The sequence below is a fragment of the Ctenopharyngodon idella genome, chromosome 12 (genome assembly GCF_019924925.1).
Source record: "Ctenopharyngodon idella isolate HZGC_01 chromosome 12, HZGC01, whole genome shotgun sequence".
Lineage (NCBI taxonomy): Eukaryota > Metazoa > Chordata > Actinopteri > Cypriniformes > Xenocyprididae > Ctenopharyngodon > Ctenopharyngodon idella.
In genome coordinates, this window is record NC_067231.1 from 14,612,068 (window position 1) to 14,635,097 (window position 23,030).

The 23,030-nt window shown below is 35.9% G+C and overlaps 4 protein-coding genes across 8 annotated transcripts in view; 3 read left to right on the top strand and 1 right to left on the bottom strand.

Annotated features, from left to right (window-relative positions):
• Positions 1 to 10,125, top strand: part of arsg (arylsulfatase G) — a 19,868-nt gene extending 9,743 nt beyond the window's left edge. Inside the window, exons 13-14 of the mRNA XM_051914073.1 lie at positions 9,901 to 9,990; positions 10,082 to 10,125. Of these exons, the coding sequence (XP_051770033.1) occupies positions 9,901 to 9,926 (26 nt within the window). The 3' untranslated portion in view covers positions 9,927 to 9,990; positions 10,082 to 10,125. The remainder of the gene's footprint in view (positions 1 to 9,900; positions 9,991 to 10,081) is intronic.
• Positions 265 to 8,508, bottom strand: snx11 (sorting nexin 11). 5 transcript variants are annotated; one of them, XM_051914066.1, is made up of 8 exons: positions 7,627 to 8,149; positions 7,184 to 7,319; positions 7,032 to 7,086; positions 6,704 to 6,790; positions 4,655 to 4,755; positions 4,275 to 4,370; positions 3,908 to 4,132; positions 265 to 2,892 (listed from the first exon to the last, which is right to left on the bottom strand). In XM_051914066.1, the coding sequence occupies exons 2-8, from the start codon at positions 7,294 to 7,296 to the stop codon at positions 1,815 to 1,817; spliced, it is 1,755 nt and encodes a 584-aa protein (XP_051770026.1). In that variant the 5' UTR covers positions 7,297 to 7,319; positions 7,627 to 8,149; the 3' UTR covers positions 265 to 1,814. The 5 variants fall into 5 exon arrangements, with proteins under 5 accessions (XP_051770026.1, XP_051770031.1, XP_051770030.1 ...); XM_051914071.1 differs by lacking the exons at positions 7,184 to 7,319; positions 7,627 to 8,149 and adding an exon at positions 8,402 to 8,508; XM_051914070.1 differs by lacking the exon at positions 7,184 to 7,319 and having other exon boundaries at positions 7,720 to 8,147.
• si:dkey-220f10.4 (tubby protein homolog) lies at positions 9,902 to 16,850 on the top strand. The gene is made up of 13 exons (XM_051914072.1): positions 9,902 to 9,990; positions 10,082 to 10,125; positions 10,422 to 10,578; positions 10,691 to 10,930; positions 11,882 to 12,001; positions 12,147 to 12,284; positions 12,414 to 12,595; positions 14,467 to 14,625; positions 14,711 to 14,823; positions 14,903 to 15,017; positions 15,120 to 15,218; positions 15,797 to 15,968; positions 16,289 to 16,850. Exons 2-13 carry the CDS (start codon positions 10,084 to 10,086, stop codon positions 16,420 to 16,422), a joined length of 1,671 nt encoding a protein of 556 aa, XP_051770032.1. The 5' UTR covers positions 9,902 to 9,990; positions 10,082 to 10,083; the 3' UTR covers positions 16,423 to 16,850.
• A 177-nt stretch (positions 16,851 to 17,027) lies between these two features.
• stx4 (syntaxin 4) lies at positions 17,028 to 22,735 on the top strand. Its single transcript, XM_051914083.1, has 11 exons — positions 17,028 to 17,315; positions 17,890 to 17,994; positions 18,267 to 18,366; positions 18,591 to 18,665; positions 18,751 to 18,821; positions 18,914 to 19,022; positions 19,282 to 19,355; positions 21,067 to 21,204; positions 21,373 to 21,483; positions 21,564 to 21,642; positions 21,789 to 22,735. Exons 1-10 carry the CDS (start codon positions 17,286 to 17,288, stop codon positions 21,639 to 21,641), a joined length of 891 nt encoding a protein of 296 aa, XP_051770043.1. The 5' UTR covers positions 17,028 to 17,285; the 3' UTR covers position 21,642; positions 21,789 to 22,735.
• Positions 22,736 to 23,030: the final 295 nt, after the last annotated feature.

Genomic DNA, 23,030 nt, shown 5'->3' on the forward strand with positions numbered 1-23,030 from the left:
GATTTTGTCAAAATCTGTCAACTCAGTTCTGCAGACTGGCTCTGACTTTCGGCAACTAACGTTACCTTGTCCAGACTGAAAATCTGGGCAAAAATCATATAGTTTATTCCAGCCTTTAGTTGAAAATGCATTGGCTGCTTCTATGAGTGTCTGTCCAATGGCATTTTTTAAACTTACTTGGTCAGTAAATATACTGGTATTTGTTGGTATAGTGAATGCGCTCATGGTTCCGATGTGTTCTCTCATGGATCAGAGGACATTCAGTTTCATTTTAGCCACATTTTCTTTATTGGTTTGCTGTTAGTAAACACAATCCAAACATACAGTGTTGAGCATCTGTAAAATGTAGTCTAGACCGACAGGTGTGGTGGCTCTTGAATGAATGTAAAACCACATTCCACGTGGCGCGAGGCCAATTGAGATGTTCTTACACTCTTCACAACTATGAATAAAATGTAAAACTTCAAACTTAAAAATTGTAACTTAAAAATCCTTTAAAAACATAAAATTATAACTTAGCTTCATTTTTTTTGTTAATGCTATTGTGCGTTCCTAATCGTACTGTGCTGATTTGCAAAAAACAACACCTATGTGTGTAAAGAGATTACCTTATTTAAGGAAATAAAGAAGTTCTCTTTCCTGTTAATCAACAATAAGTCCCTTTTGAGTGCATTTCTGTTCCCATATTAGCATTATAGGCAGCCATTGTAACATCACAGCAGAATACAGACAAACAGTCAATGAGCAGTGTACTAACAACCTCGTGCAACGTTAAGTTAGGAAGAGGAAAATAAAATACATTATCATTGCAAACAAGGTGCACTGTAATTTATATATATCTGGGTTTTTTTCTTAGCTCATTAAGTTTCTGTATGGAAATTAGTGTTCTGACCATAAATTAAGCAACTAGGAAATTAAATACCAAAGACCACCATGAAATAATAAACACTCTGAACAACCACACTGATTCTGAACAGATAGTAGGAAATTCTGTCATCATTTACTCACCCTGATGAAGTTCCAAACCTCTATAACTTTCTCCATTCAGCTGAACACAAAAGAAGATATTTTGAAGAGTGTTTCAACTGTTTTTTGTTTATACAATAAATGTCAATAGGGTCCAAAACAACATTGGACAGAAAAACAGACATTTTTCCAAATATCTTCTTGTGTTTCGCAGAAGAAAGTCCTTCAGGTTTGAAACAACACGAGGGTGAGTAAATGATGACAGAATTTTCATTTTTGGGTAAACTTTCCCTTAAAGTACCCAAAATTCCAGCAGAGCAAACGTGTGAGCAAGATGTTTTTACTGTTGGGAAAAAAAGGGAAGCGCTTTAGAAAGTGACAAGTCAGTCAAAACTGGGTTTTGAAAATGCTACAATAGATAAGCACGCCATGGTGTAATTCTTGGTCGGCGGTAAAGTAGCAAAAATCATACAACCACAAAAATATCTGATTAAGAATGGTGAAATGGTGCCATAGAGATGTGTGCTGCTCCTTATACAGTTCCCTTTCACACCCGCTACCATGGATTCAGAATTATTTGTTGCATGTGCAATTTGCTCACAATCCTGAATGGCACATTAGTAAGTGCATTATCTCTGTTTGTTCACATTGTTTGTTTGCCTGTCTAATCATTCAGTGTATCTTCTGTAAACAGTCTGTAACTGAACACATCACATTTTTCTGCATTGATCAACAGTTGATGTGTTCAGTTTACAGTTACATTCACTCACTCATTTTGAGATAACAGTCTTTTATGTTGACTGAAAAAGAACTGGTTCTTTGAACACTATGTCTAGTCTATGACTTTACTAATTCCCATGAGAATTAGTATCTGGTTGGTGGGTAGTGATGATTATATGACTGTCCATCTCCTCACATTGCATTGAATCAATCTCTATGGCTTTTAAAATAAGCGTGTTGTCATCAGCAGTATTTGCATCGAGGTTGCTGACATTCTCTGTCACGGAGGCGGTTTGTGTGCTCACTGCTTCCTCAATTCCCCCAAGTATCAAAATGCCACTGCTGAGCTGATGAAATTTTGCATTGAGCTTGTTCACTTCACCAACATGCTCCTCATTCACATTCATGGCCTCTTCCTGGACAGCAGTGTCTTCGCTGTAGTCTTCTTCACTGAGTCCATTCTCTTGGACTGTATGGTCCTCTGTTATCTCTGCTTTATCATGATCTTTAGTATCTGGCATGTTCTCCTCACAAGCATCATGGAGTACAACATCTACAGTTATAGCTGCACTTTCTAGTACCATCTCTCTGTGATTCTCAGCACTGTCTTCCTTGACAGCACTGAGATCCAGAGTTACTTCATTATTATGGATCCTTACTCTTGTATCTTCTTCATAAAGGTCCTTTTTAGGGGTTTGTCTCTCAGTGCTGTCCTGTTCAAGTCCAACGTCTTGACCTCCCTTCTTTGCTTCATTGATAACACCAAGAGTCCTTTCCTCAATGACTTGATCTACTGAAGTAATGTCAGCAACATCTTCGGCAACAGACTTTTCTTGATCAAGATCTACTTCATTGCTTGTATCTTCTTGCCAAGGCTTGTCTTCAGGGTGTCCGTCTATCTGTGGAGCAGGATATTCACAATCATACCCTTGTAGATCTTTGGTGACCTTATTTGATCCAATGATTCCGCCCTCTTCCTCAGTCTCTACAGAACCAACAAGGTTCGGGTGGACTTCAACTACTAGTTTAATGCAACTCTCTCCCTCCTGAGGCAGCTGTTCATGGACAATAACCTGCTTCAGGTCATGTGCTGTTTGGTCTGCATCACTCAGTCTTGAATCAGAGTCTGAAACGTCTGTAAGTTCATTTGGAGGTCCACTGAATATGGCTCCTGGACTTTGTAATGAAGGGAGGTGTGGAGCAGGGCTGCGAAGAGAAGTATATGATTAGGAATTAAGTGGTCTTAGGGCATTTTCACACCTGGCTCGCATTTTTTTTTTTTTTTTTTTTTTTGGAAACCGGTGTGTTTTCTCCCTTAGTTTGGTTCGTTTAGGCATATTTGAATCTGAACCAAAACAATCACTCCCGAGATCGCCTGAACGAGGGGGTCTCGGCCCGATTTAAAACTAACTCTAGGGAGGTTCAGTTGAGGTGAGAAAGCAATCGTACCCAACGGACCAACGAACCAAACAGTATCATAATTCATAACGGGAAATGTGTTATATAAATAGCAGCAGTGTCTAATACTGTGAGTGAGCACATTAGTTCTCGCAGTTGAAAACCAAAGAGCTGTGTGTGTGTATATATATACACATATACACATACATACTCACACACACACACACACACACCATATATACAGCAGTTTGTTCTGGATCTTGAATCTGATTGGCTGAGAGCCTTCTCCAGCCATGCGATATTCCCCCAGTATCATCACGTAACTTTTTTCACGATTCGTATCATTTTGCTTGTTGTCGGATCTATACTGGCAGCATTTGTCACAGTGAGCGTCAATAGCGGAAGAGCAAACCCACTGTGTCATGGAATATAGTTTTAAGAGTTTTTAGGCGAGAATATAGTTGTTTAGACCTCAAAGACCTTTGTCTTATTATATAGGCCGATTGTATATTAATATAATTAAATATAAATAATTTATAAGTTAGAGAGAGAATTACTGTTACATTCGTATAAGTGTTTGTATGTGTCTTAACAGCTACAGATAAAGCCACAAACTCGCAGAGAGAACTTGTCAATCCATCTTGATGGATGACGCAGAGAATGACGCAGGTTTGCATAAAAACATTTTGGTACGCTTTGAAATGTTGCCTTGTGAAAGTGAACCGAACCAAGAAGTTTCGGAACAAATCAAATCATCTACAGGTCTGAAAGCACCATAAAGTTACAACATCATGTGCTTTATATCATTACGACCAGTATTTACCTCTCTACAGATTCATATGGAACAGGGGTGGGCCATAATTCTTGGGCCCCGCCCCCTTCCTCTTGGACCCAGCCGAGGTTGGAGGAAGCATAATTCAGAATGGCCTCTGTCACAGTGTAAGGGGTGTGACCCTGCACACAGTCCTCAATGTGCTTGACAGGAAGCTGAGTCTGCAGGAAAAGATGGAGCTGGCTATCTGACAGGCATACTGTCATGTGCAGCAACCTGTAGATGAAGACAAAATGCCAGGAAACTGTTTAACATTCAAAAATATTTCTGTAATGCTATTTTTCTTTCTTTCATTTGTTAACATCAACAAACACTACACACAACAAACACAGATTTTGACTAAAAGAGCTAGACTGACTTATCCAAGAAGCTCTGAAGACCCTTTCTCCTTCTTTCAATGAAGTCATCGTTAATAAACGAGAAGATAGACTTTTTGGGAAGATCAGGAACAGGCCTGGGGGAAATACAGCAATGCATTATGGGTAACTGGAAAAATGTAAAGATTAAAAGGCACTGCTTGATTTTTTTTTTATTCAAATTTTTTTTTGATGGAATAGAAAACGTCCCTACTTCATGGCAGTACAGTAACATTGCTTACAGTACATTTAAACTGAATTATTTTCATTTCTAATTGGCATATCTGACAAATGATTTCCAATAGGTATATATTTAAAAACTTTTTTTTTTTTTTTTAATGAAGCACATTGGCTGAGACAGTGTTTGTGCAATGGAACTTACACCAGACCAGCGTTCTTTTGCAGCTTTTTCTTCAACCACACAAATTCGCTGTATCGCCGCCTTACACAGGATGTTTTGGCAGTGAATGCTTTACTGTTTGTCTGGTAAACGAAACCAAGTAACCAAATCAGATCACTGATACAGTTACCATGAGACCTGACAAAAACAACTGCTGAACAACAGAAGAATAACATGTATACTAGTGATAGACTGATATCTGCCAATATTTGGCCATTTTGAAATTACTGTCTTCTTATTAACAGAAGTATTACACATCATCAAACTACAAAACTTTTCACTTAAGCAGCATGCATCTTATTTGCTGTGCATTAAATTGCATTATGTACAGTATTTCAGCCTTAGCACATCTTTCTCTCTAGATTGTCATTAAAAGGGTAAAGATAATAAACAATGAGGCATGGAAACTCCCATCAATCAACTCCACAAATTAGACAGAAATAATGAAACGAGGACACAGCTGTGATTGAATCAGTCAACACCACTACTGTAAACAATACAGGACTACCAATCAGTTGTATACACAAAGTTTTTGTTAAGAAATTCTTTATAACATTGTCATCGTAACATCTAAATTTGGGGCCAGTTGCATAAACTTAGCCACTATGTTGTTAAAAAATGAAAATTATGTGATTAATTACTCACCCTAGTGCCATTTTACATCCGTAAGACCTTCGTTGATCTTCAGAACACAAATTAAGATATTTTTGTTTAAATCCGATGGCTCCATGAGGCCTACATAGGGAGCAATGACATTTCCTCTCTCAAGATCCATAAAGGTACTAAAAACATATTTAAATCAGTTCATGTGAGTACAGTGGTTCAATATTAATATTATAAAGCGACGAGAATATATTTGGTGCGCCAAAAAAACAAAATAACGAATTATTTAGTGATGGCCGATTTCAAAACACTGCTTCAGGAAGCTTCGGAGCATAATGAATCAGCGTGTCGAATCCGGAGTTCAGAGCGCCAAAGTCACGTGATTTCAGCAGTTTGGCGGTTTGACACGCGATCCGAATAATGATTCGATACACTGATTCATTACGCTCCGAATCTTCCTGAAGCAGTGTTTTGAAATTGGCCATCACTAAATAAGTCGTTATTTTGTTTTTGTTTTTGGTGCACCAAAAATATTCTCGTCGCTTTATAATATTAATATTGCACCACTGTACTCACATGAACTGATGTAAATGTGTTTTTAGTACCTTTATGGATCTTGAGAGAGGAAATGTCATTGCTCCCTATGTAGGCCTCACGGAGCCATCAGATTTAAACAAAAATATCTCAATTTGCGTTCCGAAGATTAACGAAGGTCTTACGGGTCTGGAACGGCATGAGTGCGAGTAATAAATGACAGAATTTTCATTTTTGGGTGAACTAACCCTTTAAGACTGTGTCTTAAGAACTAGTTTAACCAACTAGCAGTTAAAGGGATAGTTCACCGAAAAATGAAAATTCTCTCATCATTTACTCACCCTCAAGTTGTTACAAACCTGTATGAATTTCTTTGTTCAGCTGAACACAAAAGGAAGATATTTGGAAGAATGTCAGAAACTAAACTGATCTTGCCCCCCATTGACTACCATAGTACTTATTTTTCCTACTATGGCCAGTAAATGGGGGGTGAGATCTGTTTAGTTACTAAAATTCTTTCAAATATCTTCCTTTGTGTTCAGCAGAACAAAGAAATTCATACAGGTTTGGAACTACTTGAGGCTAAATGATGAGAGAATTTTAATTTTTGGGTGAACTATCCCTTTAACCAAGGGGTAATCAGTCTTTTCCAATTCAAATTAGACTGATCTACCTTTTTATGTAATGACTTTAAAAAGTTAAGTCCAGTCTTGAAGAAAAAAATTAGATGACTAACTTTTAAGACTAGTCTAAGACGTTTAAGCAACTGGCCACTGTTTTTAAGTAGAACTGCTCAATAAAGTATTAAAAAGTCTTAGGAACATGGTAAGAGTCACATTATTAGATTGTAATCTGGTTATATTATTAGAAATCCTTGAGGCAAGAAATACTCACATGAAGGAAAATTTTGAAGTCCACATATGAGTTCCACGACCCTTCGTTCTGAACACGAGGATCCTGAACTCTCACTGCAATGAATTCCTAAAGAAAAAATAAATGAACATTTTTTAATATCAAAATGTACAGTTATCAAACATTTGACACTTTATACCTTTAAAAAGAAAATCCTGCAGCCCATCTTCTAAGCCTCAATATCTGAATGACCTAGCCTCGAAATTTTAAGACCCATAAGATCTCATTCCTTAGGAATTTTAGTACAATATTCAGATCTGTTATTGCCCATAACACAGCCAAACTGGAAAGAATAAGAAAGAGATCTTACATCTTGCTCTTGACTTTTGATCATCCTACCAGAGGTAACACGACACAATGGACATCTGTGGAAAAACAGTGAACATGAGTCATCAACCACAACCACAACCACAACAACAAACATTCCTTATCATGCATGTTTTACTAAGTCTATTTACTCACATTATTTTGTCTTTAGCTTTCCATAATTTGAAAAAAGCAAATATATTCACAAATCCATAAAGGTTGAAATCAACAGATTCCTCGGACTTGGTACTGTCTGCTCTCCAAAACATCAGAAATTGCTGATTTTGAGTATCTAGGGGACAAACATCTCCTGACTCACTCTTTTAACCGTTGTGAAGAATCATCTGCCACTCCTCTTCCTCTAAAAAGCCATTAATCATGACTATTCGTCAGTTCTGTGGTCCATAATGTGATTTACCCGTGATTACAGGGTAATTGCATTGAAACTGAACATGTTAATTTTAGCAGTCCTGTTAAGAGGAACACTTTGGCAATAATGTACTCGATAACTTCTTGTTTGTTATCTTTCACAACACTTCTTACTCTAGTTAGAACAGACGTTTTCGCTTTATATTTACGTTGTTAACTATGATACTTACTGTAGTAGTGCTTTATTTCCAGATTGTAATACAGCTAGCGCACGTTAATGAGCTAATAGATACGAACGTCAAAAAATAAAGTAAAACCATTACCTTCACCCCATCTGATCGTAAAAAAATGTATGTTATTTCACTTAGATTGTACTACATACACAAATAAAACAGATAAAAGAAAAACACGTCCAAATCATTACTGAGAGTAAGCGAGTAACGTGACCAGTTTCCTTTTTCTTCAGCTGCGATATAAACAAGCAGAGGTGAGATACTGCCGTCTAGTGTTCGGGTAGTTAGTCTGCTTATGAATTATTAGAATGCTTTTCCTCCGAATGTTGTTTTAAAATATTACAAGTTGTGTAGGAATTCCAGTGAGGAAAAGAAAGTCATGTGTACAGTCTAACAATGAAGGAAACACAGAACTATATATTCACATGAGCACGTTTACGTTTAAATTAAAGGATTTATACTTTCATTAATTTGATACGCTACTCCCATAGAAAGAACAGACATGCCAACTAGTTGCTGACCTGATGCAGACTAATATACACATAGCTGAAGCTGATTATTGTCTTGGTCTGAAGCGAGGTGACGTGAAAATAAGAGCGCGTTGCAGTTACATTTTTCACCACATTGGAAAATTCTGGGGCGCTGTAGAGCTGGGGAGAACTCAAGCACCCTCTCCTCCTTTAAAGGGATAGTTCACCCTCAAGTTGTTCCAAACCTGTATGAGTTTTGGTGTATCCAAAACATAGACTGTAAAAAAAGATGGACGACGCACCTTCACTCTCTTCCATTGTAGTAACTGAAGCCGCCAGTGTGCCAATATGGCGCTGACATCTTGAGTCTCGAGTATGCGCATAGTGAACTTGGAGCCCGAGTCTGTGCAGTAGTGAGCACGAAGTGGAGCCGCGATATCAAGGTCCCGCCCACACTCGGAACAACTCATTATGTCAGTGTGAAATAAACAGTTATGGAAATGTAGAAATTAAAGTTAAAGCTCCAGTCTCCTCGCGAAGATCCAGAAAAAGTCCGTTGGTGCGTCAGTGACTACTTCACTCAGAGAAGCTGTCAACCTCAGCTGTCAATCATGATGTCTTACCCACATTTATATAGCATCAAATAACTAACTAAAACCAATGGACTAACTAGGACATAATAGATAAGTCTGTTTGACCTTTTCTTATTAGACCAAAATACAAGTTTAAGGGGGTGTAAGTTTCCTGCATATGTAGTCGTTGCTCTTATTTTGCTCTTCACTTCTTGCTTTTTGCCTTCTGCTTCTACTCTAACTGCTTCTCCTTCTACTTCTGCTTCATCTCTTACCTCTTCTACCTCGTGTGTTTGTGTTAGTGTTTGTGTGTGTGTGTACTGTATTCCTTTCACATAAGTGTTCAATCACTAGCTACAGTATGTTGCCACCCACCTATTTTTATGTGACATTTGGGATAGCACATAAAAAACATGCTGGATGGAAACGCAGAGATGTGCATAAATTCTAAAAATGTGCACAAAAAAACGTATGTGCTCAATTCAGCAGATTTTTTTAAATCCGACAAGACATGCGCATAAACTACATTGGAAACACATTTACCACATAAAACCCTCGCAAACTCATGTGACTTTGCCTTAACAGGGGATATGACTGATAGCTGGTTTCATTGGAATCATCATGAGGGGTTGATTATAAAATGTTTAATGAACTGTTACAACTATCCCCACCCCGAACAAACCATAAAATAGCTAACTGTTTTAGCATGTGGGTTTGAAGTTAGCATGAACTCAAAGCATCAAATTAAACTAGAGAAACGACTACTTCAGGTTATGTAAGTCAAATAATTGCATCAACAACTACAATTCAATGAACGCTAGGCAAAAAAAAAATCTTGATACAAAAAAAAAAGTACTTTCTTTCCTGAAAATCAGTTTTCCCTGTGTCTTGCCTTAACTGCAAGCACCTTATATAAAGGAATAGGCCTAATTTTCATGCAATATTGTGCATTTTAAATCCTTATATCATTAGAATTTGCAATTGTAATGTGGGATAAACATGCATAAAAAGAAAACACATTTTTACTCAAGGGTGCAGATTCATATGAGTATTATACAACCGATATCTTGTAATATTATGATATTGATAGTGTTTTCAGCACTTCAGAGTCATTAAATAGTCTCTGATGTCAGTGATGCTGAAGGATCCATTCTACGTGGCGTCTCAGTGGAGTGTTGAGCGTAAGAACTTTATCCGCTGTAATCTTCTTTAGCTTCTGTTGCACGCAGGTGGGGATGTCATATGGAGCTGCTGAGACAGACAGGGACAATGAGACGTTTATTTCATTTGATAGCTGCTTTGAGTGTGTATTCTGGCTGGTGAGTTTCTGACAATAACAACATATTCAGTCATTTGTATAAATTATTTAGTACTGCCAAAATGTTGAAATTTGTTCTTTTTCAACAAAAGAAATGGAGGACGCAGAGGTCCGACAGCAGAAGCTGGACAATCAGGTGAGTGTCAGAAATTAGTATGTTTTGATTAGACGTTCACTTATACTACTTTAAAATGTATCAATACAATTTGTTTTTCAGTATTATTTTACCTTTGACATTATTGTCATGCTTAATGTCAAATTAAAAGTTAAATAATGGAAACAAATACAAACAATATTTTTACACTAATCCACATAATATATTATGAAACTATTTCTACTTCATTATGTTTTGAGGGTATGTATCTATACTAATGGCATTGCAGATGCTCTATAATATATAACTGGATGTTTTTATCATGTCATCTCTCATAGCGTTCGCTTTTAATCAAGAAACAACAAAGAAGAAGAGCAGATGCCCGGATGGTCACAGCGAATCATGACATTCGTCCCAAGACACGCAAAAAGAAAGATGAGGCTGATGATACCGCTTTATTGATAAGCCAATCTCAGAGCAACACTTCCCTCAATGGTTCGTACACTATGGAACCAGCATTTCGTTGTTAACATATATTTGTTTATTAGTAATTATTTTCATTTTGTAGAGCCTTACAGAAAATAACACCCTGCATTTTTCTTATCAGACACACAATCTGAGCAGATTTATGAAAACACAGTGGAAGAAATTTGTTTAGGAGAACTGAACATTTCATCCAGGACAGAAGAGATATCGGAAGAGGCAGCTCATTCTGTTCCGGTCATCACTAAGAAAATTGATCTAGAGATCAGCCCGCAGCTCAGCGCTAAATGCACTTTAGACACAGAGGGCCAAGCAGATGGAAAGAAAAATAAGAAGAAGGCTGTGAAAAAGGGGCAAACAAAATGTAGGTGTTTTCACTATTTTCAATTATCCTTTTTATATCTGCCTTATTGTGATGTGTATGGAAGCTTGTTTCCACCACTGAATAAAAATAAATTTGTAATTGCGACTTTTTATTTCTCAAAATTGCGAGTTTATATCTCACAATTCTGACTTTATATTAAATTCATTTCACATTTATTTGTAAAGTGCTTTTCACAAAACATATTGTTTCAAAATGCATGTTTCTACATTATAATTTAGAGTAATCTGTGTCAAAGTAATGTCTATATGATAGACATTGTATTCTAAGATAATACAAATCATGCAGTTATCTAACATTGTGTATTCATTTAGGCAGAAACAATGAGGTAATTAAAGCAATTATTACAATTTGTGATCATAATAATTACAATTAATGGTGCAACGGATCACAAAAAAATCATATTACGGTTTTTGAGTCACGGATTGGTTCATTTCTTGGATACACAAATTACAAGCACAGTTAAATACAATATAACAAAGTTACAAATAAAGTAAGATCTATGTAATCATTAAATGTAAAATAACACTATAGTGTTCAGTGTTTAAATTAAATGTAGATAAATCTTTTTTAAAGCTGTGTTTTGTTGTTTGATTAACATTAATGACATAGTCAGCAGCAGGAATTTATAGGCTGCTGTCACTTTAAGAGCTAATGCACGGATCCAATATTATGATACACATCCGATTTTTCTCTAAACTGTTTACTTTCACTTAAGACATAATCAACTGTGTTTAAGAGAATACTTTCCAAGATGGGTATTTTAATATATTTTAATATATAATATATTTTGCGTTTGGCACAAGGACACCTGAAATAGGAAATGTGAGTTTGAAATAAAAAGTCACAATTACCTTTTGTATTTTTTTATTTCATGGAAAAAACAAACTTCCATAGATGTGTCTTTACATTCTGTTTAATTGCACATTCTAGTACTTGAACCAAAACTTGCATTAGAGGCTGAGGAAAATGAAGCAAAAGAGAAAAAAACAGTGAAGAAGAAGGATAAGACAAATGAATCTAAGGAGAAAGCACAGACGGGGGAACAGTCTTGTAAGTGTACCGGAGATGTGTCTCTATTGTTAAGCATGACACAAGTTAAAGGCCATTTCCTGTAGCACAGGCCAGTGCCTCATCCATAAATAGGAAATAACCATACATTTGTGTTGTTAACATTCCAGCTTGTTGTATTTTTCAGCAATTCAGACTGATTCAGTGGTGGAATTCAATGTTAATGAAGAGAAAAAACCTGAATCAGAGAGTGAGGATGAAAGAAAAGACTGGACAAAGAGCCCCGTCCCTCCCACACCAAAGAAACAACAACAGCTGAAGCAAAGTAAAAAAAAAAAAAAAAAATTAAAATAAAATCAAAAAATGATATTTGTCTACATATTAACCTTTTTTGGTTAATGGTGGTTTCTTTTGATTAGACCTGTTTGGTAAGATTAGTTTTCTGTCATTGTAGTGAGATGTCATCTCAGTGATAGTGAGGAAGAAAAACAGGATGAAGAAGAGGAGGACAAGAAGAGCAAAGCTAGAAAAACCTCAAAGAAGTCTAAAAAAGGAGCAAAAAATAACGATATTGCTTCTTTAAACTCCAACTATAAGGAGCCTTCTTCTGACAGTGACTCTCTGGACATGGGAAAGGTAAGATTTGTAGTTCAGGATTTGTAAAGATTTGTTTACCTTTTGTCACATTACACCCTGGAAAGTCTAACTTTTTTAAGCTGTATATGTACACATTATAACCCTCATCATCAAAGTGAAAATAACATTTTATTATAAAAATTAATTAGTGAAATACCTGGTTTGGTAAAGTGATCAGCCCCTTAGAGTATACCATTATAAACTTGCTCAGATGCAACCACTCATCCTCCAGCTCAAACACCAGTCTAACTGCCCAACCTGACATGAAGTGTAGTGGTTTTGATTACTTCAGAGTAAGACCAGCTTTTTCTTGAAGATTCCACTGTTAGAAGTGCATGGTGCTGCAAAGAATTCACCATGGTTGGGAAAATGCTTTCAAAAGGCTTTTGGGATAAAGTTGTAGAAATGCATAAGAAGGCTACAAAACATTTCGAAGGCTTCAGCTATCACTCTGAGTACTGTTCAGAGCATCATTAAGAAGTGGAAAGCATATGGCACCACCAACACCTTGCCTAGATCCGGCCGTCCGTCCAAACTGGATGACTGAGCCAGGAGGACATTGACCAGAGAAGCTACCAAGAGGCCAAAGGCAACTTTGAAGGACTTGCAAGGCTTAAAGGGATAGTTCACCCAAAAATTTTAATTCTGTCATCATTTACTCACCCTCAAGTTGTTCCAAACCTGTATAAATTTCTTTGTTCTGCTGAACACAAAAAAAGAAATTTCGAAGAAAGTTTGTAACCAGGCCACTTTGGGACGCCAATGACTTCTATAGTAAGAAAATAAAAACTACTGTGGAAGTCAATGGTGCCCCAGAACTGTTCAGTTTAACACATTCTTCAAAATATCTTCCTTTGTGTTCAACAGAACAAAGAAATTCATACAGGTTTGGAACTACTTGAGGGTGAGTAAATGATGATAGAATTTTCATTTTTGGGTGAACTATCCTTTTAATAGCTGGGACTGAACGTTCTGTGCATGTGATATAACAAACTTTACACAAAGCTGGCCTGTATGGCAGGGTGGCAAGAAAGAAGACTTTCCTGAAAAACTGCCTTGCTCAGTCTCATTTGCGCTATGCAAAAACACACCTGGAAGACTCTGATGCCATCTGGCAAAAGGTGCTATGGTCTGATGAGACCAAAATTTACCTTTTTGGACTGAACTCCAATCGCTATGTTTGGCGAAAAGCAAACACAGCACACCACCCAAAACACACCATACCTAATGTGAAGAAAGGTGGTGGCAGCATTATGTTGTGGGGGTGTTTCTCTTCAGCAGGGACTGGTCGATTGGTCGGGATCGAAGGGAAAATGGATGCTGCCAAGTACATCCAAATTCTTGAGGAAAACCTTTGTCCCTCCGCTAGACAGCTGAAGATGGGCAGGTCATTCACCTTCCAACACGACAATAATCCTAAACATACCGGCAAAAGAACAACACAATGGCTTAAGGATAGGAAGGTGAATGTCCTTGAGTGGCCAAGTCAGAGCCCTGACTTAAATCGGATAGAAAATCTGTGGATGGATTTAAAGAGAGCCGTCCATTACCGCTCACCACAGAATTTAACTGAACTTGAGCAATTCTGTTAGGAAAAATGTAAAAATATTTCAGCAATGTAAAATGTAAAATATTCCCCAATCTAGGTGTGCAAAGCTAGTACAGACATATCTAAAAAGATTAATGGTTGTAATTAAAGCAAAAGGTGACTCTATGAAGTATTAAATCAAGGGACTGATGACTTTCTTTCTTTCTTTCTTTCTTTCTTTCTTGTAAGGGTTTTGATTTCAGGCTGTACGACAAACTATTTCAAAGGGGCATGATGATTTTCTATAGGCACTATATCCTTGTTTTTTTCTTTTTTTGTCCAGTCCTCTCCTATGTCTTTGGAAGATCTAGAACAGTTTGCCATGCGTCCTGCTCCAAGAGATGTAACTATTCAGTGCAGGATCACCAGAGACAGGAGGGGAGTGGAAAAAGGGATCTATCCCACATATTACCTCCACATGGAAAAGGAGGATGGGAAAAGGGTGAGCAGGAGTGTGACTGTAAGAAAAATGTGTCTTTTTTTCATCTCTTAACATCACTCTCTTGTCCAATGTTTTGGGTGGGCAGGTCTTTCTGATGGCTGGCAGGAAAAGAAAGAAGTGCAAAACTTCAAATTATTTGATATCAATTGATCCTACAGATTTATCCAGAGACACTGACAGCTACATAGGCAAACTAAGGTGAGTGCCATTACGGTGTCTTAAGTTATCACAATTACTTTTATTGTTTGTAATTCAAATATGTGATTTGTCTCTTCAGGTCAAATGTCTTGGGGACTAAATTCACTGTGTATGATAATGGTGAGAATCCAGAAAGGAAACAATTCATCAAGGAAACGGATACACTGCGACAAGAGCTAGCAGCAATATATTATGTAAGATGCTAATTGTGCATTAGTTGTCTACAGTAGGTTGTTTTAAAAATGTATTTTCTTTATTGTGATTGCAAAAAAATCGTTTTCTTTACCGTCACGCAGGAGAAAAATGTTCTGGGTTTCAAAGGTCCCAGGAAAATGACAGTAATCATTCCTGGTATGCACGAGAATGATGAAAGAGTTGTTATTCAACCAAAAAATGTGAGTATGTTATTGTGGATTCTAGTTTCCATTTTTTGTTGATCGTTTGTAGCAATATCATATTTCTTTTGGAAATACACTACCATTCAAAAGTTTGGGGTTGGTAAGATAGATTGTTTAATATTTTCGAAAGACTCATGCACACCAAGACAGCATATATTTGATCAAAAATACAGTAAAAATAGTAATATTGTGAAATTTTATTTCAATTTTAAATAGCTGTTTATATTTTTTAAAATGTAATTTTAAACCATGATACATTTTTTCAGGATTCTTTGATAAATAGAATGGTCAAAAAGAACAGCATTTATTTGCAATTTAAATTGTTTATAACATTATAAATGTTATTAATGTCTTTTGATCAATTTAATGCATCCTTACTGAATAAAGGTATTAAGTTCTTTTTTAAAAAATCTTACTGACTCCAAAGTATTGAACAGTAGTGCATAATTTAAGTCTTGGAGAAATTTCTTACACAGTGTAAAGGAATATAAAATACATTATGTGTTTGATTTACTGATTAAAACAACTGTTAATCATGTATATATTAATAAGGAACTCTCTTTCGCATGTCCCAGGAGCTGGAGTCTCTGCTCACCCGATACGAGAATGGTAACAAAGAGAATCTTGTCACCCTTGTAAATAAATCACCCAGCTGGAATGAGCAAACTCAGTCGTATGTGCTCAATTTCCATGGCCGAGTTACTCAGGCATCTGTGAAAAACTTTCAGATTGTCCATCCAGATAATGGTGAGTGAGACTGAGAGGTTATCCTTCATTTTCTCTTTGTATCTTTGTTGCTATACTCTAAAACATAAAGTTTCTTTATCAGCATCAGTGGTTCCATTAAGAACTTCATGCATGGAACCTTTCCTTTATTGTGAAAAAAGGTTCTTCAGATTATTAAAATGGTTCTTTTAAGAACTGTTCACTAAAATGTTCTTTGGGGATCCAAAATTGGTTCTTCTATGACATCGCTTTGAAAAACCCCTTTTGGAAACTTTATTTCTAAGAGTGTATCAAATAATATATGACAATATTACAATTCTCAATACGAATATCTCTCTCAGTGGACTACATCGTGATGCAGTTTGGCCGGGTAGCAGAAGATGTGTTTTCCATGGACTACAGCTTTCCCATGTGTGCTCTACAGGCATTTGCCATCACTCTGTCCTCATTTGATGGCAAACTGGCCTGTGAATGAGTTTCATTCATCTGTATTTTCTTTTCTTTTAAAAAGGGAAACTTTGCAGTACTTTAGGATATTAAATGTTCTTGCAGTCAGAAATGAAAGAAAGTAAATTAGATTTGCAAATTACGATGTATACAGTAGATAATGTATCTGCTTTACTAATTATTCATGAATCATAGTAACTTGAAATGTATGAAGTTTGTTCATATTTGTTCCATATTTAAATGCTACATTGAAAAGTGTTTTCCAAGACCGTTTAAGCAAATCATTTTCTTTTTATTTCCTTTATTGTTTTTCCTTTTTGTTTGTTTCTTTGTTTACATGGAAAATAAAGCTTGACATTGTTAAATAAGGCTGAATTATTCATTTTGAGCAGTTACTCTTCATAAGGTTACATCGACTTCTTTTGTCCATCTTACAGGCCTACATTATTCTTTTACTTTATTTTGGAGATATGTGATATGATAAACGTAGCGTGGTAGCCTATACTAGTAAAATATTGTAAACATGGTAGTGAATTTTTTCCCAGTAGGGGGCAGTAGAAGATTTGATTGTTATTTCATACCTCTGCAAACTAATATAGAAGAAGATAGAGGACAAATTCGTATACAACTGCAACGCCCCATGTCGAACTCTAATCATAACTGAAGTTTATCCATATAATTTGAATATTATCTTTCGGGTACCTCACAGCAGCGCCCATCAACAATCTACTCTGAAAGTTATTTGTGGAAGTTGGCGTGAAATGTGACTTTGAATGGAAACTCCCTCTTTTTGGTTTTGAGTTTTGCACGTTTTACGAGTTTGCAGACAGATGAGCAACGCCTGTTAAAACAGGAACTTTTCATCAGAGTTGGATTTAAGATACGTCGAGAATGCGGGACCGGACCAAAGAATTGGGCAATGTGAGTACAAAATAGGGCAGTGCACTCAGGAAACCGGCTAACGAGCTAACAGGCTAACCCCCGGATACTGTAACCATTGCCACAACTGTGATTTATTAACACTCACATATTCTCACGGATCGCGCCTGCTGCTATGTGACTGACTTTTAATGTGTCTTTATGCTGACCGTTTAAAATATCATAAGTCAAATTTCACAAACTGAAAGCTAACAACCTCCTGCACTGCACCCTAGTCTTGCAGTGTTATAGGTGGGGTGTGACTTTATTTAGCCTACATACACATCAGCAGCAATGAACGTTTACAGTTGACTAAGTGATTTTTTTTTCTCCCCCAAGCAAATTCAAAATGGCACCCATTTTCAATTATTATTTGGCAATGTTTTTTCCGTTGGATTTGTCACACCCTTAGGATGAAAAGTTTAATATCACATCCGTTTAGAACCCTGTTTGTTCTCATAACACTAAACTATGTGCTCTTAAATTTGTCTGATATTTTTAAAAAATTAGAGTAAGCAAATTATAGTTTTTAAATAAATATTTTAAACAATTAACAATCTTTAATGTATCCCACTAGACTTCTGATGCCTCAGACGAAGATGAAACGACAGCTCTCATGATAAAGCCAGGATCTGAGAGCTCAGCAAATGAAGACAAAGAAAATGAAGTTTTCTTCAAAAAGGTTAATTTTTGGTCATTTTGTGCAGCACATTATATCTCTTATTGGAAGTATCACTGCAGCTTTCAACAATTTTTTAGGGAACTGTAGAGAACTCCAGAAATGAGTCACTACCTCCAAACTCCTTGTTAATCGATACTTGTGACCTTGTAATATCAGTTATTCAGCATAAATTACATTTTTGTTTCTTAAATTGTAGCCTGTATGGTTTGGGCTTACAAAGTTTCCTGAGTGAAACGTATTATCACCATAATATCTTCTTTTTCTCTGTATAGGTTCAGGAGATTCGAGAGGGGCTTGAAAGTATTAAGAAGAAGGTATCTGAATTGGAAAACAAACAGAAAACAGTGTTAGGAGTCCCACTTCCAGAGGACAGTGAGTATCTTAGCTTACATTTGGGTATTTTTTTACATTTCAAAGAAATTCTCCATGGAGTTTTTTCAGTTTAAGTTTTGTCATCCAACACAATGTTCAGGATGAATGATTTAGTTTGTTTAATGATTTTTATGGAATAATACCTCTTATGTTTTTATTGACATGTTATTTATGATTTATAACCCTTTGATTTATTTATAAATTACATTTTTACTTGACCATAGGTATGAAAAAGGAACTTCAGTCCCTCAGAGAAGAAATCAAAGTCATGGCCAGCCAGATCCAAAGGAAGTTAAAAAGTGAGACTTATAAATAAACATAGGTGGTTGTTATTGAACTTTTTCCGTTGGATGTGAAAAATTAAACAATACATTTACGTCACAGGCATCGAACCTAAGAAAGCTGAAGGTGAAGACAAATATATTCCAATAAACGTAAGAATGCGAAGAACCCAGGTTAGTTACTTTTAATCTACATTACATTTTTATATACATAAACTGTTGTTTTGGCACAGAATAATATGCTCCTCCCTTTTTTCTTTTGAAAGCATGGTGTTTTGTCCCGTGAATTTCTGGAATTAATGGGTCACTGTAATACAATTCAAGCCCAATACAGAGACAGAAATGTGGAGAGGATACAAAGACAACTCAAAATCAGTAAGTGCCTTTTCTATCATGTTTTATTCCATTGATAATACTAGCTTTCTCTTATAATATAGTCATTTTAAATAATTTATTTCCTTATTTGAAAGTTTTCTTTTGTAAAATCCACAATGCTTCGTCTTAGTATAAGTCCAAGACTACTGCCATATCAGCCAGTGCCACATGAAACAAAAAGTAGTTTGCTTTTGATGATTTCATATGTATTATTCCTGCAAAATGAATAAAACTAATGTGACTCTGGTTTCCATTACAGCTGGTAATAATGTGACAGATGAGGAGCTGGAATCAATGCTTGAGAGTGGACAAACAGATGTTTTCACACAAAATGTGAGTGTGATGTTTTGTGTAGTGTGCAATTTATTGATGTGAATGCATAGATGTGAGTCTTGCATTTTGCTTATAGTTGTTCATGGCTTGATTTTCTTCAAAGGCTTCGTTATGTCATAAGTGTTTTGAAATTTCAATGGTTCACCACTGGGGTGTGTGACTTTTTATAGGTTCAACAATTGCTTTCAGAGAAGTGTATCAAAATTTAGAGAGATTAATGCTTTAATAAAGCAAAAACGCCTGTCAATGGGATATGGCAATTATAATAGAGAATAATATTATTTTTTATTAATAATAATAAAGAATAATATACTTGCTGGAGTGGCATGTTTTAGTCCAGCTTGAAATGCAAAAATGTATAAGTGTAAACAAATGTTTAAAAAATGGCATCTTTAACTCTTTCCCCACCAGGGTTTTTGATAATTTTCACAATTTCATAGGCACTAGAATATTTTGTTGTATGAAAATCTGAACATGCAATGTATCAAAAGAAAGAAAGTGCCTCTGCTTTCAAACAGAAAACACTGTTTTATTCTAGCTTCATGCATTTTTTTTTTTTTTTTTTAAATCAACACTTGAATGTTGGTACATTTCATTAAAAAAAGCAACATTTTGAACAAATAGCTGAGAAAATCTTGTTGTTTTTTTTTTTTTTTTTTCCCAGAATATAACTTGCATAAGCAGTGCTTTTATCACTTGTTTCTGCTCCTTTTTGGTCTGTGTTTTGATCCGGAGATTCTATACTCTCTCAGAAGATGCATAATAGCGCTCTGTACCGTGTAACAATAAAAACACGGAAAGCCGGAAAATTCCGTCAATGGGCGGGGAAGCGTTGTCTCATGAAAAATGAAAAATTCCGTCAATGATGGAAAAAGAGTTAATTATTTGGTGGTGTTTCATAAACACCAAAGCGTATACAAAAATCCAAATGGCTGTTTAGCCCCGGCCACTCCCGTGAAGCACTGCAAATGACATTAATTGTGTCGGCCTCCCTACTCTCAAAATATATATATTGCAATAAACTTAAAATATATTGTTTTTATATTATATAATTAACATTTTTAAATGAGCAGTTTTATATTTCTCCATTGTTTTTCATTTGATTATGCTGTTCACAATGCTTTATGGGATTGTAATTCTTTCCCTCAATAAACCCTTTGTCTTTTTGTCCAATTTTCAAATACTTTTTTTGCTTCAAATCAAAGTTTGTAATGTAATGATATACCTTGTAGCTGGTTGGTTTGGTTCACGGCATATAACGCTTTAATGAAGACTTTTTTTGAAACCTCTATAGGAGAAATGTATGGGGGAAAAAAATACTTCCGGAACCAATGCCGCTGAGAAAGTGGGCGGGCACTGTTGCACTCTATACTGTGCACGTTCATTACTGCAATATAGATGACACTGATGTTGTTAAATTGACACAATGCCACATTGGCGTTCGTGAAATTATGAATTAATCTGATAAGAGACTTGATAGTGCTGCCTCTTCATTTTCAAACATGAACACCCAACTGACACAAGCAAACTTTATCAAAGTTATTATTACCAAGCATTACTGGCTGAACCCCTGGCATGGGGCCCCATGCAACCAATTATTAGGTAGGGCTGGCACTACACATGATGTGTGATAATGTGAAAAATCCTATTTTACCGCACAAGCCATGTTCAGTGCCCTGAACCCTGGTGTAAAATCTCATTTTTCTTGCAGATTTTGAATGATGCTAAAGCTACCAGGCAGGCTCTGAATGAGATCGAGTCGAGACATGATGAGATCATCAAATTGGAGAGAAGCATCAAAGAACTACATGATATGTTTCAGTACCTTGCAATGGAAGTGGAAGCACAGGTGAGATCAACACTGGTTATATTTAGTACATTACACAGATGTCTAGCAAATTAAAAACCATCATGTTCTATCAGTTTAAAAACAGTGATGTTTAATAAATGTGTGGTTTTTGCCCATGTTTTACTTTAAACCTGTATTTTAAGAAATTAACTTGTTTTTTTTTTCCAGGGTGAGATGGTGGACCGCATTGAGGAGAACATTAAGCGTTCCCATAACTATGTGGAAAAGGCTGTTGCGGAAACAGCCGCTGCTGTAGAAACTTCAAAAAAAGTGTGCAAGGTGAGTCGGTGATTCATATGATTATTTATTTATTGACATGACAACAATAAATCATCATGATCACTTCTTTTGCTTCACAGAAAAAGATATGGATTGCAATATGCCTTGCTATCTGTCTTGTAATATTGGCCATTGTCCTGGCAGTTACTTTCAGCTGAGGTGAGTCCCATCAATTGTATTGATTTTGAATGCCAACTTTATGCAAGCTATTCAGGTGAAAGGTGCCTGTTATAGCCAAATGTGTTACAGCTTATTGCTATTCAAAATAAATAATGTTTCTTTTTTTCTTCTTTTTTTTCTTACAGTGTTTTCCTTTATTAGACTTCTTTGTCCACCAAGTATGTTTTGCAAACAACATAGCCATGTGTACACATGACCATAATTGGTGCCCCAACTCTAGCTACACATGCTTAAATTTTAAAGTGTTTATTTGTTGTTTTAGCTGCTTTGACTTATAAAGGACTTGATTTAGACTTCCTGAAAATGTGTCAGTGGACCTACTTGGACATATAAAAAGTTACATGGTAATAACAGTTTGAATTGACTGATTACTGTATAGACTGAATTTTCAAGATGGTGGACTTAATTTGCAGAAACCAACACTTAAACATGGTCATATAGGGTAGATTAAGAAAAATGCTAATGAGATTCCTAATATATAACACTTTCATTTGGAGACAAGCTCAAGAACTCTGAGTGATGGGCTATTTCTCTTTGCCCTACTATGTTTATAAGATATCTTTTGTGTTATCTGTTGTGATTTATCCTTTTGTAATGTCATTTCAAACTTGAAATTCGCTGAAAATAGCATTTAAGGTCATCTCTGTGTGTGTGTGTGTGTGTATACATATATATATATATATATATATATATATATATATATATATATATATATATAAAAAACTAATTTTATACTCTGCTTTGCATTATAGTAGCTACCTTTCAAAATATTTCTTCTCTTGCTCTCACAATGACGTTGCATACATATGTATATTTTAACACATTTGTGCTCTGTCCTAGTTAAGACATGCAACTTTTAAGAAATGAATATGTACAGTTACTTGTTTAGTGCCTCATCCTTGGTGCCTTTTCTTGAGCAATTACTTGGAGAGTGCCCACTGAGTGGCACTGTAAATGTCAAGATCACCAAGAGTGCTTATCTGGTCTCACTGTGCAGCCTCTGTGAATACTGCCACACATTTCATTCATTCTGGTGTAAAATTGTAATTTTTAATAAAAAAATACATATATATTTCATTGTTTTATACTGTTTTTTTCCTTATCTTGTCTTATTTTAAAATAATTGTTATTTTTGGGCGCATTATTTACTGTTAGAGTACAACTGATGTCATTGTTCGACATTAGTTGACTCTTTTTTTGGTGGGCGCAGTTGGTCCGTCTCACGCAAAAAGCCTTGTGGCATCCTAACATCATTCGTTAACTGTTGATATCTTAAAGACATTTCAACAAAACACTTTGTTATGTGTAATGAATATGTTTTGTAGATAAAAGCGCTCGAGCGACCTACTATTGCTTTAGTTAGTTGC